This window comes from Hyperolius riggenbachi, chromosome 1 (assembly GCF_040937935.1).
Source record: "Hyperolius riggenbachi isolate aHypRig1 chromosome 1, aHypRig1.pri, whole genome shotgun sequence".
NCBI classification, from domain to species: domain Eukaryota; kingdom Metazoa; phylum Chordata; class Amphibia; order Anura; family Hyperoliidae; genus Hyperolius; species Hyperolius riggenbachi.
Window position 1 is genome coordinate 59,452,794 of NC_090646.1, and position 15,231 is coordinate 59,468,024.

The following is a 15,231-nucleotide window of genomic DNA, read 5'->3' on the forward strand; positions in this document are numbered from 1 at the left end:
CGAAATAAACCTGATTCTGATTCTGATTCTAAACCTGATTCTGTATTGTGCAGTGCTGTGTAGTATGAGGATTGCTGTGTAATATGAGGATTGCTTCATGCCTGTATTGTGCAGTGCTGTGTAGTATGGGGATCGCTGCGTAGTATGAGGATTGCTGTGTAATATGGGGATTGCTTCATGCCTGTATTGTGCAGTGCTGCGTAGTATGGGGATTGCTGCGTAGTATGAGGATTGCTGTGTAATATGGCGATTGCTTCATGCCTGTATTGTGCAGTGCTGCGTAGTATGGGGATTGCTGTGTAATATGAGGATTGCTTCATGCCTGTATTGTGCAGTGCTGCGTAGTATGGGGATTGCTGTGTAATATGAGGATTGCTTCATGCCTGTATTGTGCAGTGCTGCGTAGTATGGGGATTGCTGTGTAATATGAGGATTGCTTCATGCCTGTATTGTGCAGTGCTGCGTAGTATGGGGATTGCTTCATGCCTGTATTGTGCAGTGCTGCGTAGTATGGGGATTGCTGCGTAGTATGGGGATTGCTGTGTAATATGAGGATTGCTTCATGCCTGTATTGTGCAGTGCTGCGTAGTATGGGGATTGCTGCGTAGTATGAGGATTGCTGTGTAATATGAGGATTGCTTCATGCCTGTATTGTGCAGTGCTGCGTAGTATGGGGATTGCTGTGTAATATGAGGATTGCTTCATGCCTGTATTGTGCAGTGCTGCGTAGTATGGGGATTGCTGTGTAATATGAAGATTGCTTCATGCCTGTATTGTGCAGTGCTGCGTAGTATGGGGATTGCTGTGTAATATAAGGATTGCTTCATGCCTGTATTGTGCAGTGCTGCGTAGTATGGGGATTGCTGCGTAGTATGAGGATTGCTGCGTAATATGAGGATTGCTTCATGCCTGTATTGTGCAGTGCTGTGTTGTAGGGGGGACTGCTGTGTAGTATGGGGATTGTTTCATGCTTTATTGTGCAGTGCTGTGTTGTAGGGGGGACTGCTGTGTAGTATGGGGATTGTTTCATGCCTGTATTGTGCAGTGCTGTGTTGTAGGGGGACTGCTGTGTAGTATGGGGACTGCTTCATGCCTGTATTGTGCAGTGCTGCGTTGTAGGGGGACTGTAGGGGGACTGCTGTGTAGTATGGAGATTGCTTCATGCCTGTATTGTGCAGTGCTGTGTTGTAGGGGGATTGCTGCGTAATATGAGGATTGCTTCATGCCTGTATTGTGCAGTGCTGCATTGTAGGGGGACTGCTGACTAATAGGAGGATTGCTTCATGCCTGTATTGTGCAGTGCTGCGTTGTAGGGGGACTGTAGGGGGACTGCTGTGTAGTATGGAGATTGCTTCATGCCTGTATTGTGCAGTGCTGCGTAGTATGGGGATTGCTGTGTAATATAAGGATTGCTTCATGCCTGTATTGTGCAGTGCTGCGTAGTATGGGGATTGCTGCGTAGTATGAGGATTGCTGCGTAATATGAGGATTGCTTCATGCCTGTATTGTGCAGTGCTGTGTTGTAGGGGGGACTGCTGTGTAGTATGGGGATTGTTTCATGCTTTATTGTGCAGTGCTGTGTTGTAGGGGGGACTGCTGTGTAGTATGGGGATTGTTTCATGCCTGTATTGTGCAGTGCTGTGTTGTAGGGGGACTGCTGTGTAGTATGGGGACTGCTTCATACCTGTATTGTGCAGTGCTGCGTTGTAGGGGGACTGTAGGGGGACTGCTGTGTAGTATGGAGATTGCTTCATGCCTGTATTGTGCAGTGCTGCGTAGTATGGGGATTGCTGCGTAATATGAGGATTGCTTCATGCCTGTATTGTGCAGTGCTGCATTGTAGGGGGACTGCTGACTAATAGGAGGATTGCTTCATGCCTGTATTGTGCAGTGCTGCGTTGTAGGGGGACTGTAGGGGGACTGCTGTGTAGTATGGAGATTGCTTCATGCGTGTATTGTGCAGTGCTGCGTAGTATGGGGATTGCTGTGTAATATGAGGATTGCTTCATGCCTGTATTGTGCAGTGCTGCGTAGTATGGGGATTGCTGCGTAGTATGAGGATTGCTGTGTAATATGGGGATTGCTTCATGCCTGTATTGTGCAGTGTGGCGTAGTATGAGGATTGCTGTGTAATATGAGGATTGCTTCATGCCTGTATTGTGCAGTACAGCGTAGTATGGGCATTGCTGCGTAGTATGAGGATTGCTGTGTAATGAGGATTGCTTCATGCCTGTACTGTGCAGTGCTGCATAGTATGAGGGTTGCTGTGTAGTATGGGGATTGGTTTATGCCTGTATTGTGCAGTTCTGTGTAGTATGGGGATTGATGCGTAATATGAGGATTGCTTCAGGCCTGTATTGTGCAGTGCTGCGTAGTATGGGGACTGCTTCATGCCTGTATTGTGCAGTGCTGCGTAGTATGGGGATTGCTGCGTAATATGAGGATTGCTTCATGTCTGTATTGTGCAGTGCTGTGTAGTATGGGGATTGCTGCGTAATATGAGGATTGCTTCATGCCTGTATTGTGCAGTGCTGCGTAGTATGGGGACTGCTTCATGCCTGTATTGTGCAGTGCTGCGTAGTATGGGGGTTGCTGTGTAGTATGGGGATTGCTTTATGCCTGTATTGTGCAGTACAGCGTAGTATGAGGAATTGCTGCGTAGTATGGGCATTGCTGATCGGGTGTAAGATTGTTGGAGGACTCCTCCAGCACGTCTGTGGAAGGTGACAGAGCGCACAGACACCTCATCAGGACGCAGGCTCGCACAGTGCACAGCGGAGGCATGAATGCGGCATTGTGCAACATAAACAGAACGCTATTATGTAAGATTTCTGGATGGGGATTTATACAGCCGTTTCCACTGCTTCCGCAGACCACAAATCTGTGCTCAGCAGGAGCTGGAGAGGCCAAACAGCAACACTGGGAGGACACACTGGGAGGACACGCTGAAAGGGCCCCCACAAGACCGGTGCCTGCAGCCATCAGTGGCAGAGCGCCCAGGATCTCCGGACATAAAGGGGAACTCCGATCAGACAGTATTGTGATTTGTACAACACGGTCACACAACATAGGTAAAGCTTTTCACTGTAAATCACATAGTCATGTAGAATTTATTTAATGCTATATTACAGTACTGCAACAGATCACACTCTTGCATTGCAGCACTGGGTGGCTGGCTCAAATATGGGCCATGGCACTATCTGCATGGAGGTTGTATGTTCTCTACTTTTGTGTGGGTTTCCTCCAGGCACTTCTCGGTTTCCTCCCACATCCCAAAACCTTACATATGTTTGATGCTCTCCAAAAATTGCCCTAAGGCACCTTCGTGCCACTGTACCTCCATCCTCCTCTATAGCTAGTCTAGCAACGCGTCTGTACAGCACTCAGCCCCAAACTGTTACATGATCAAGTCCTGATCCCTGCAAGTGACAATCCTCATTTGTATACACAAATCTTTATGCCTGTTACACACCATGGTGTTTGAATGGTGGTTTGAATTGATAATTCTCGGCAGGTCTGATCATTTTTCCTGATTGATTTTCTGATCACTTTTTTACAAAAACGATCAGAAAAAGCAATCGGAAACCTGATCGGACCTGTGGGAAATGATCTATTTGACCCATCGATGTGATGGGAAATTGCATGGTGTGTACCAGGCAGGCATTAGATACCGGGGTCATTTAAGTCTGCACTGAGTAAATGTTTACTATTCCATTTGAACACAGAATGGCTTGTTTCAATTTCATTGGTCAAAATAAGTGATGTGCACAAATTTTGCATGATCAGAATTACGCAACATAATTTGCAATTACAGTACAAAATCGTAATGTGAGATTTTAAGAAAATTCATAATTTGCTTTGTAACCATAATCGGGAATTGTAATTTCCCAATTATGCGTAATTTCTTGCCGATTTTTAACCATTAACAGCAAAGCCCCTATACAGGCTATTGTCACCACGCTACATATATTAAGTAAAATACTGGGAACAAGTAAAAGTAATACTTCAAGAAGACCTTGCAGTTTTTGAGACAAATAATTTTACAATTAGCGGGTTTTCAGTCATTAATGGCCACGACCGCTCTTTTCTGATCGATTACCACAGATTATATAAAATAATGACTACCTTTAACCAACAACCTTTTGACAACTAAATGCATAATTTAGCCAAGACATCATAATAAACACATAGGCCTCCATTCACTGAGCCTTACCGCATGCGGTAAAGTTAAAAACATCTGATTTTACCAAACATTTTGTTAAATGCCAGTTCAAAGGCTGTTACTGCATTAGGTAAATTATGAACTAGTGAGGTAAATTACCAACTTGTGAGGTAATTACCGTATAAATGTCAATCCACAAAGAATGAAGCATGCGGTAACACAAGTGAGATGTTCTGTATTTAACCCCCAACCTGGAGCTGTTGGCAGCGGTAGAGGATGGGCTCATGTGGGAACAGCATTAGGTGTTCGCAAAAATTACCAATATTTTACTCTCGGAATAAAGTACAGCATAATCTCGTAATAAACGCTGGTGTAGTAAACTGCCTCTCCAGGTCCCGGCTAATCTCCATTATAAGTCTATGGGAGCAACGCCTGGTATAGTAAACCTGGATATAATAAAACTTGTTAGGGCCAGTTTCCACTACTGAGGTGCGATTTTCACGCTCGCGGTTTGCGCTATGCGATTTTAACCATGTCAATGCCAGCATGCATTGACATGGGTTTTTAAACGAAAACGCATGCGGAAACGCATGGAAAATCGCAAGACTAAAATGCTTGCAGTTTTCCTATTTAGTTACATTGCTGATGAATCGTGTGCGGCGTGATCGTTCTAATCGGTCTGCCGTGCAGATTTTTTTCTGCACGACAAACCGCACAGAATCCCGCACAAGTGGAAACAGGCCCATCCACTTCTATTGCTTATGCGAATCTGCATGCAGACAACACATGCAGATTCGCTGTAGTGGAAACAAGCCCTTATAGTAAACATATTTTTTGGCCCCTACATGACGCTGACTCTGGATATAGCAAACAGTGGGCAGTGCATGGTTTGTTGCATGAGAGTTGCTGTCTGATAACATTTGTAAGACACGAAGACTGTCACCAGTGCTGGACATACAGTACTTTACAAATAAGCAGCCTGAGGTAAATGAAGAAAGTGTTACCACTGCCACTTTGCAACCACCGATAAATATATCGTCATTTACAGATGCGAGTGGCTTATCATGATTGGCTGCATATTGAAGACGCTTCATGACTGGCTCAAATGTGAGCAGAAAGTTTTGCAGGACACGTGCTGCAAGTCCCCCCCCCTCTGAGGTATCGGAGCACTAACAGGAAGCGAGTGGTTGCCTTTATTTAGTGATGGCTGCAATTTTTAAGGAGCCCTCGATACTGTACTAGCGATTTGTCCAGCCTTGTAGTCCACCAAATGTACAAGTGCTTGTACTGTACCTCCAATGGGAGGACAGAGCTGCTCCTGTGCAGCAGAGAATGTACCAGGGCATGCTGGGCCATTTCTAGGACAAGTGCTTGTACTGTAGCCTCCAATGGGAGGACAGAGCTGCTCCTGTGCAGCAGAGAATTTACCAGGGCATGCTGGGATATTTCTAGGACAAGTGCTTGTACTGTACCTCCAATGGGAGGACAGAGCTGCTCCTGTGCAGCAGAGAATGTACCAAGGCATGCTGGACAATTTCTAGGACAAGTGATTGTACTGTACCTCCAATGGGAGGACAGAGCTGCTCCTGTGCAGCAGAGAATGTACCAGGGCATGCTGGGCCATTTCTAGGACAAGTGCTTGTACTGTACCTCCAATGGGAGCACAGAGCTGCTCCTGTGCAGCAGAGAATGTACCAGGGCTTGCTGGGCCATTTCTAGGACAAGTGCTTGTACTGTACCTCCAATGGGAGGACAGAGCTGCTCCTTTGCAGCAGAGAATGTACCAGGGCATGCTGGGCCATTTCTAGGACAAGTGCTTGTACTGTACCTCCAATGGGAGCACAGAGCTGCTCCTGTGCAGCAGAGAATGTACCAGGGCTTGCTGGGCCATTTCTAGGACAAGTGCTTGTACTGTACCTCCAATGGGAGGACAGAGCTGCTCCTTTGCAGCAGAGAATGTACCAAGGCATGCTGGACAATTTCTAGGACAAGTGATTGTACTGTACCTCCAATGGGAGGACAGAGCTGCTCCTTTGCAGCAGAGAATGTACCAGGGCATGCTGGGCCATTTCTAGGACAAGTGCTTGTACTGTACCTCCAATGGGAGGACAGAGCTGCTCCTGTGCAGCAGAGAATGTACCAGGGCATGCTGGGCCATTTCTAGGACAAGTGCTTGTACTGTACCTCCAATGGGAGGACAGAGCTGCTCCTGTGCAGCAGAGAATGTACCAGGGCATGCTGGGCCATTTCTAGGACAAGTGCTTGTACTGTACCTCCAATGGGAGGACAGAGCTGCTCCTGTGCAGCAGAGAATGTACCAGGGCATGCTGGGATATTTCTAGGACAAGTGCTTGTACTGTACCTCCAATGGGAGGACAGAGCTGGTCCTGTGCAGCAGAGAATGTACCAGGGCATGCTGGGCCATTTCTAGGACAAGTGCTTGTACTGTACCTCCAATGGGAGGACAGAGCTGCTCCTGTGCAGCAGAGAATGTACCATGGCATGCTGGACAATTTCTGATATAGGAAAATTTTGATATAGTAAACCACTTTTCCTGGTCCCTTGAAGTTTACAACAACAAGATTATACTGTAGTGGAATATCGGTTAACTTACCAATACTTCACTGGCGGCTTTTTCCGGCACCCAAATTACTGTGGCAACTTTTTGGATTGTACGCTCGAACTGCTGACGCATGTAAGAAAATCTTAGTGAATACTCAAATAAATATTTAACGCATGAGGTAAAATTACCTCATATTACCTTTTTGCCAGACAGGTTTTAGTGAACTGAATCCAATGCATTTATAGCAGTTTGAAAACATGCAAAAACATTTAATAAAGAAACTGACTGACTGGTACAGGTTTCCTTTAATGTGAAAAACAGACAAACCGTGAAAGGGCCAATAAAAAGAAAGCGTATGGCAAAAGCTGCTCCTTCGCTCTCCTCGCTTTTCCCAGGAGCCTCTGCAGCAAGCCGCCTCTCGCTTCGGCAGCCAGCGCGGTTATTTATATTTCTGCCAGGGTATATTTAAAAGACGATAATGGCTACAGGCTCTGCCAACGTGAAACCGTATAAACACACAGAGGCAGTACGCTACACGAGGGTTACCGGGCCAGGAACCGCGGTCAGCACAAAATAATACCATCCTTGTGTAGTAAGCACCATACGCTCTATTTAATAACAGTACTGGGCTGGACCAAGAGACCTGAGGGGGGCTCTGAAACTGGCAATTAAAAATCTTCAGCCAAATTATAGTACAGCCCAAAGTGGGGGTGAACACTTATCCTTAAAGAGAAACCGTAACCAAGAATTGAACTTCATCCCAATCAGTAGCTGATACCCCCTTTCCCATTCATCTGCACACTTGACTCTCCAGCTGTTAAGGAACTACAAGTCCCACAATGCATTTGCCTTTATGAATCATGACTGTGGCTGTCAGACTCCTGCAATGCATTGTGGGACTTGTTCATTAACAGCTGGAAAGCCAAGTTTGCATATCACTATCCTATCTCATGAGAAATCTTTACCTTTTCTCAAACGGATCATCAGCTGGCTCTGTATGGCTGATATTGTGGTGAAACCCCTCCCACAGGAAACTGAGGACCATGGTCCTGGCAGTTTCCTGTCTGTGAACCTCGTTGCATTGTGGGAAATAACAGCTGTTTCCAACTGCCAAAAAAGCAAGCAGCTTCTTCTTTCACTGACACCACCTGCCAGCAGTAAAAATGTCACCACTTGATAAATGCCAGAATGTAAATCAGGGAGAGGAATGATTTTACAATGGGCAAACGCCGATTACATTTTTTTTTTTTTTTTTTTTTTTGTGCAAAACTTTCATTCTTAATTAAATTAAAATAAAATTCCCTTTAATTGCATGTTTAAAAAAAAATCCTGTGCCTGAACTTAGCTGGTCTTTGTACAATCATTATGCAACAAAAGATCAGAGGCGCCACAAGAATAAAAATAGCTAAAAAAAATTAAAAATAAGGAGGAAGAGGTGGACTTGCCTCCTCCAAGCAGGCACAAGATAATGCTAGTGTTTCAACAAAGCAATTTTAATTAATTACATACTCCAGTGATCATACAACGCGCTTCACAGGAATGACCCTGCTTCATCAGGCAATGGGGCTTCATCAGGCAATGGGGTGGAGCATATACAATGCAGGTCTGAGATCTTGTGTCTGCTTGGAGGAGGCAAGTCCACCTCTTCCTCTGTTTTTAAACTTTTTAGTTATTTTTATTCTTTTGGCACCTCTATTCTTTTGATACATTGTACAAGTCCACCCTTGGGGGGTGAGGTGCTACCCCTTCTTCTGTTCTATGGAGAGTGACTTCTTAATCCTGAGTGGGGTCAGGTTTAATCTCCCCACCTGCATCTACAGTGGTTGCCTGTGAGGTAACCCTGTCTTGTAAGTATAACTACTTGTAAGGATCCCTCCTGTAGCCTACTCTGTCCATTGCAGTAGAGCTGCAAACTGACAGTTCTGGCTTATCTGCTTGTATTCAGTTGTGCATTTGCAATGGGTCTCATTGGCATTTGCAATTGCTCTGCAGTTCTGGGCAGCTCAGGATGCAGTCATCATTCCACCAATTGCTTGTTGCAGCTGAGCTGTGGCCAGATAGCCCTGGATTTCCTGCATGCATGTTACATGATTCTGCATGTATTTCTTATGGGGGCCCTTTGCATTCACAGCCAACTAGCAAATTGTAATCAAGCCAGCTCAGGATTGATTGATTACCATTTAGCTGTGTGGAGATTTGCATACCTGCATCCATTGGGTGATGCCAGCATAAAAGTCTGCCTCCCGTTTCATACCCCGCCCATCATAGTGGTCAGTACGCTGATCTACTGGGCACCTTACTCTGTATAGTTCTGTTATTGTAGTTCTATGCGATCTTATTACTTGTGCTTTAGCTAGTTCTTGATAAATATATATGCAGACTTGCGAATATATATTTATCCGTTAGTTGAGCAGTTTGTTATTTTTCTTATTATTGTGTATTGCCTAGTTCGATGCTTGATGGACGTTCGCTGCATCCGCGGTGGATCAGTGAAGTCCATTATCCAGATAGCTTGGATTCTGCCATCACCACGTTGGTGACTGTAGTATTCCTGCTACTCTAGTTTCTGGGAACGTAACTATAGGCTGCAGTTGCTATTAGTTATGTTCTATCCTGTAGTCTTGCCTGGGTGGATGCTTGCTGGTGACTGTTGTTAGCCAGCTTGCTCTGCTTTTGTGGACGGGACTGAGCTGCAGTTGCTACTAGTTACGCTCCAATCTATAGTCCTGTCTTGTACCTGTCTGAATGCTTGCTAATCGCTAAGGCAGCACAGTGCGAACTAAGGCAGCGCAACATCGCACTGCGCTGCCATTGTGCTTTATTTGTAGCGAGATCGGAAGCCCAGAACTGCAGTTGCTCTGGGCAGCCTGTGTAACCTCTTCCATTATCCAGCTCTTAGCCTTGTTGCGCTGGGTGGTCAGAAAGTATGACCCCCCCCCAGCATTACACTACTAATACTCGATCATCAATTCATTTGATTACCAGTACATACTGCACTATGTTGGGCTCTCTGTGTCCCTCTTTTGTGCAATCATTAATTTGCTCTGACGCCCTCCTGCAGTCACCTCAGAACCTACACCCATAATCGGCCATGGTGCGGCCGCGGTTATCTCACATTTGAAGGTAGTGGCAGCCTGGCCTGTGGAGAGCTTCCCATGCCAGTAACAGGACTGCCTCACCACTTCATAGCCGTGCTCTATCGGCCCAGTAACAGCTGCTTCACCTCAGCGCTGGCTGCTGGAAGGAATTAGGCCGGAGTCTCTACAGCGAGTGAGTCACCTCAGAAATATCCATGAAGAAGGAAAACAAGAGGCTAATTGGTTCGCCATCCCGCTGAGATTCAGCCATGCCGAGCGCGCTCCCCTGTGCCAATACAAAGCGTAAACACAGAACTCTGCCGATTACCGCATCCCAAATGTGCCCATAAAGACGCCACTGCGCTCTCCCCAGCCATCCTGCAGCATGAAGCCACAGGCAGAAGCTGCTGAGGGAAGCAGGACTTCCAATCACCTTAATATACAGTAATATTGTGCAACCGCCTCACCGTACAGATACAGTCATTCAGTCTGTTGTAGGACGGTCCTGTCCTATGTTATAGCAACAGCGACTGCAGCTGTAGGCAAATTATGTATTACCCAATGACTGAATGTGTTACTGTATCCACTCTTCTGGAATATTAGAACGAGACACAGTTATACATTAAAGGAGACCTGTCATGTTTCTATACAGTACAACAGCAGAAATGTTTTGTTTAAATTTCATTTAAAGGCTGACAGGGCCGGTCCAAACCACAATGGTACTACTTCCCTTATCTGTTCTACACAGGAAAACAGAAATTGCATGCCACAGAATACTGTTTGGGGATTTAATTTTGCCGAATGTTCAAAGTATACTAAAAGTTTTACTTGGTTTCATTGCTGCAACCTCCACTATAAAGGAGAGATGCCTCAACAAAGTTCTGCAGTCTATTCACAGTTGCTGTTCAGAACTAATTAGACAGGTTGATCTGCCTAAACAAACATAACGCACTGAAGTGAATTTCTTCAGCAAATATATGTGGAATAAAGACTTTTCATAGGGTGCTGTGCAAGAGTTCGGGTCTGCTGTAACGTCCACTCATGGCTCCACCCACACCTCATTTGATGGCAGCCATGCAAAGGTGAGTGGCTGGGTTTCCATACCAGGAAGTGAAGATGAATTTGGTGACTCCTTGGGGTTCAGGAGCACCTTGTTGGTGAAAAAATGGACTGCTCTGCTAAGAAGTCTGAAGTCTATATAGTACAGGCAGCCCTAATGCTAGGTACACACCATACAATTTTCTGGCAAATTTACCTGCCAGATTGATTATTTCCAACATGTCCAATATGAATTTCGATCCATTTTTCAATCATTTTTCCAATCGCTTTCCATAGAAGTGAACAGAAATCGATCGGAAATGATCAGAAAATCTCAACAAAATCAAAATTCAGATCAGCAGGTAAATCGATCTGGCAGGTTAATCCGCCAGAAAATTGTATGGTGTGTACCAAGCATAACACCTGTTTAGATAACTTCAATCTAATGGATAAGCAATGACTCCTACTGAACAAGAAAAAAATAATCAGATTAGCTTTACCAGGAAAAGGGAGGCTGGGGCTAGAAAATTGATTAAAGCGGACCTGAACTCAAAACTTCCTCTGCTCTAAAAGATAGGCAACAGCATAATAACCTTTACAGAAAAATATTTCTTTCTTACAGCTGCTACAAATCCTGCAAAAAATAAAAATCTGCAGTGTGTACTTGTGTGTACTGGTTTCATGGAAGCAGACATGGGGCCTGATTCACAAAGCGGTGCAAAGTGTTTGTCCGCCTGTGAAAAAGCCCTTTATCACGCCTAAACTCAGTTTAGGCGTGATAAAATGAAACTCGTGCAAAGATTTGCGCGCGCATTCGCGCGGCGCATGGTGCAGTGCACGCGATGCGCCCATTAACCCCTATGGGCACTGCGCGCGGAATTGCGCGAGCAAAACTTTGCGCGCGGGACTTTGCGCTCGATAAAGAGCACAAAACGGTGCTAACTCAGTGGTGCAAAGCTAATCACGCCTAAAATCTTTTAGGCGTGATAACCGAGTTATCGCCGCTTTGTGAATCAGGCCCATAGGGTTAACATCCTGTGTTTACAAATTAGCTGCTCTGCCGAGGCAGCCACCTGACATAGCTAAGAGATCAAATTACACTTGTGATGAGTCACAGATGAGGGGGAATTAGACAGGCTGAACTCTCTAAATACATACAGAGTGGATTTCTCTAGGTTTTCCTTCTGTCCTGTGCAAGAGTTCAGGTCCACTTTAAAAAAGCAGTGACAGGGGAAGGCATGATATGCTAATCTTAAATTCTGCCACCTGGATGAGCATTATAGTCATAATTTAATCACTGCAGCCATTGGGTGGTAATGAATCGAACAATGATATGAGAATGTAAATGTCCTCACCATTCCCCTCCCGCGGGGCCCCAGAGTCTGTGAATAAAGTGCTCATGATTTTCTCAAAGTTGCAGGTGGGCTCAGCGTTCTCCGGGTCCTCCACAAAGTGCTTGAGCATCTCCCGCAGGATGTCATCCAGAGAGGTGGCCGTCTCGTCCAGGATGATGCTGGCTTTGGCAAGGAAACCGTCCAGGTCCCGGTGGGCTCTCACCTCTTCTTCAAAGTTCTTTAATTTTAGGTACTGAGGAAGTAAAAATAAATAATGAGTGATGAACAGTCTCTACACACAATACGGATATCACCATATCACTGAAGCGACGGGAGATTTGGGCGCCCACTAGTGGCAGAAGTTTGAAAGAAATTATCGAACTGGGGTAAAATTTGGGTGCCCCATTGTCTTTTTTTTTATGGGCGCCTACAACAGCACACAAAATTTTGCGTTTTTTTTCATAGAGGGATTGTCAGCCACAAAATCAAATTCCAGTTACCCGCTGCTCTGTGTTTATAAAGCTGCCAGGAATCTCACCCTGTATTGCAAGCACTCCAATCTATTCAGAAATGTCTCTGTTGTAATTAATCTCATCTCAGTCAGCCAGGCTCCATTCTCTTGCCAGAGCTCATCTCCCCTCCCACATTCCTGCTCCTCAGCGATTGGGCTGAGAGCAGTTCAGTGTGACAGGCTGAGCTGAAACCTGATCCTGTGCTCACACGTGTTTACAATGCAAGCAAGAGAGGACACTGCAGATTGGAGGAGAAAGTAAGGGAGGAAAAAAAGAGATGGAAATGGCCAGGAACAGAATTTTCTTCATTTACTATAGAACATTCACTGAAATCAAAATGTGGAAAGTACAATACATATGTTATGTAAGTAGATCAAGTATTTATCTACTTATATGTGGGTTTCTTCCTTGCATAGTATGGCTGATCCTGCTGCTGCTTTAACCACTTCAGGACCACAGTCTTTTCGCCCCTTAAGGACCAGAGCCTTTTTCTCCATTCAGACCACTGCAGCTTTCACGGTTTATTGCTCGCTCATACAACCTACCACCTAAATGAATTTTACCTCCTTTTCTTGTCACTAATACAGCTTTCTTTTGGTGCTATTTGATTGCTCCTGCGATTTTTACTTTTTATTATATTCAGCAAAAAAGACATGAATTTTGGCAAAAATGATTTTTTTTAACTTTCTGTGCTGACATTTTTCAAATAAAGTAAAATTTCCTATACATTTGAGCGCGAAAGTTATTCTGCTACATGTCTTTGATAAAAAAAAAACCATTCAGTGTATATTTATTGGATTGGGTAAAAGTTATAGCGTTTACAAACTATGGTGCCAAAAGTGAATTTTCCCATTTTTAAGCATCTCTGACTTTTCTGAGCACCTGTCAGGTTTCATGAGGGGCTAAAATTCCAGGAAAGTACAAATACCCCCCAAATGACCCCATTTTGGAAAGAAGACATCCCAAAGTATTCAGTGAGAGGCATGGTGCGTTCATAGAAGATTTTATTTTTTGTCACAAGTTAGCGGAAAATGACACTTTGACAAAAAAGAAAAAAAAAAAGTTTCCATTTCTTCTAACTTGCGACAAAAAAAAAATGAAATCTGCCACGGACTCACTATGCTCCTCTCTGAATACCTTGAAGTGTCTACTTTCCAAAATGGGGTCATTTGTGGGGTGTGTTCACTGTCCTGGCATTTTGGGGGGTGCCTAATTGTAAGCACCCCTGTAAAGCCTAAAGATGCTCATTGGACTTTGGGCCCCTTAGCGCAGTTAGGTTTCAAAAAAGTGCCACACATGTGGTATTGCCGTACTCAGGAGAAGTAGTATAATGTGTTTTGGGGTGTATTTTTACACATACCCATGCTGGGTGGGAGAAATATCTCCGTAAATGACAATTTTTTATTTTTATTTTTTTACACACAATTGTCTATTTATAGAGATATTTCTCCCACTCAGCATGGGTATGTGGAAAAATACACCCCAAAACACATTATACTACTTCTCCTGAGTACGGCGATACCACATGTGTGGCACTTTTTTGCACCCTAACTGCGCTAAGGGGCCCAAAGTCCAATGAGTACCTTTAGGATTTCACAGGTCATTTTGAGAAATTTGGTTTCAAGACTACTCCTCACGGTTTAGGGCCCCTAAAATGCCAGGACAGTATAGGAACCCCACAAATTACCCCATTTTAGAAAGAAGACACCCCAAGGTATTCTGTTAGGAGTATGGTGAGTTCATAGAAGATTTTTTTTTTTGTCACAAGTTAGCAGAAATTGATTTTAATTTTTTTTTTCACAAAGTGTCATTTTCCTCTAACTTGTGACAAAAAATAAAATCTTCTATGAACTCACCGTACTCCTAACGGAATACCTTGGGGTGTCTTCTTTCTAAAATGGGGTCATTTGTGGGATTCCTATACTGCCCTGGCATTTTAGGGGCCCTAAACCGTGAGGAGTAGTCTTGAAACCAAATGTCACAAAATGACCTGTGAAATCCTAAAGGTACTCATTGGACTTTGGGCCCCTTAGCGCAGTTAGGGTGCAAAAAAGGCCACACATGTGGTATCGCCGTACTCGGGAGAAGTATTATAATGTGTTTTGGGGTGTATTTTTACACATACCCATGCTGGGTGGGAGAAATATCTCTGTAAATGAAAATTATTTGATTTTTTTTTACACACAATTGTCCATTTACAGAGAGATTTCTCCCACCCAGCATGGGTATGTATAAAAATACACCCCAAAACACATTATACTACTTCTTCTGAGTACGGCGATACCACATGTGTGACACTTTTTTGCAGCCTAGGTGCGCTAAGGGGCCCAACGTCCTATTCACAGGTCATTTTGAGGCATTTGTTTTCTAGACTACTTCTCACGGTTTAGGGCCCCTAAAATGCCAGGGCAGTATAGGAACCCCACAAGTGACCCCATTTTAGAAAGAAGACACCCCAAGGTATTCCGTTAGGGGTATGGTGAGTTCGTAGAAGATTTTATTTTTTGTCACAAGTTAGTGAAAAATGACACTTTGTGAAAAAAAC

General features: G+C 44.4%; 1 protein-coding gene across 4 annotated transcripts in view; it reads right to left on the minus strand.

Annotated features, from left to right (window-relative positions):
• The window catches only part of SLC4A11 (solute carrier family 4 member 11), a 268,286-nt gene that overhangs the window by 94,845 nt on the left and 158,210 nt on the right, over nucleotides 1–15,231 (minus strand). For all 4 annotated transcript variants that reach the window (XM_068274632.1, XM_068274623.1, XM_068274641.1 and 1 more), the window contains exon 5: nucleotides 12,196–12,427. In XM_068274632.1, coding sequence (XP_068130733.1) covers nucleotides 12,196–12,427 — 232 coding nt within the window. The remainder of the gene's footprint in view (nucleotides 1–12,195; nucleotides 12,428–15,231) is intronic.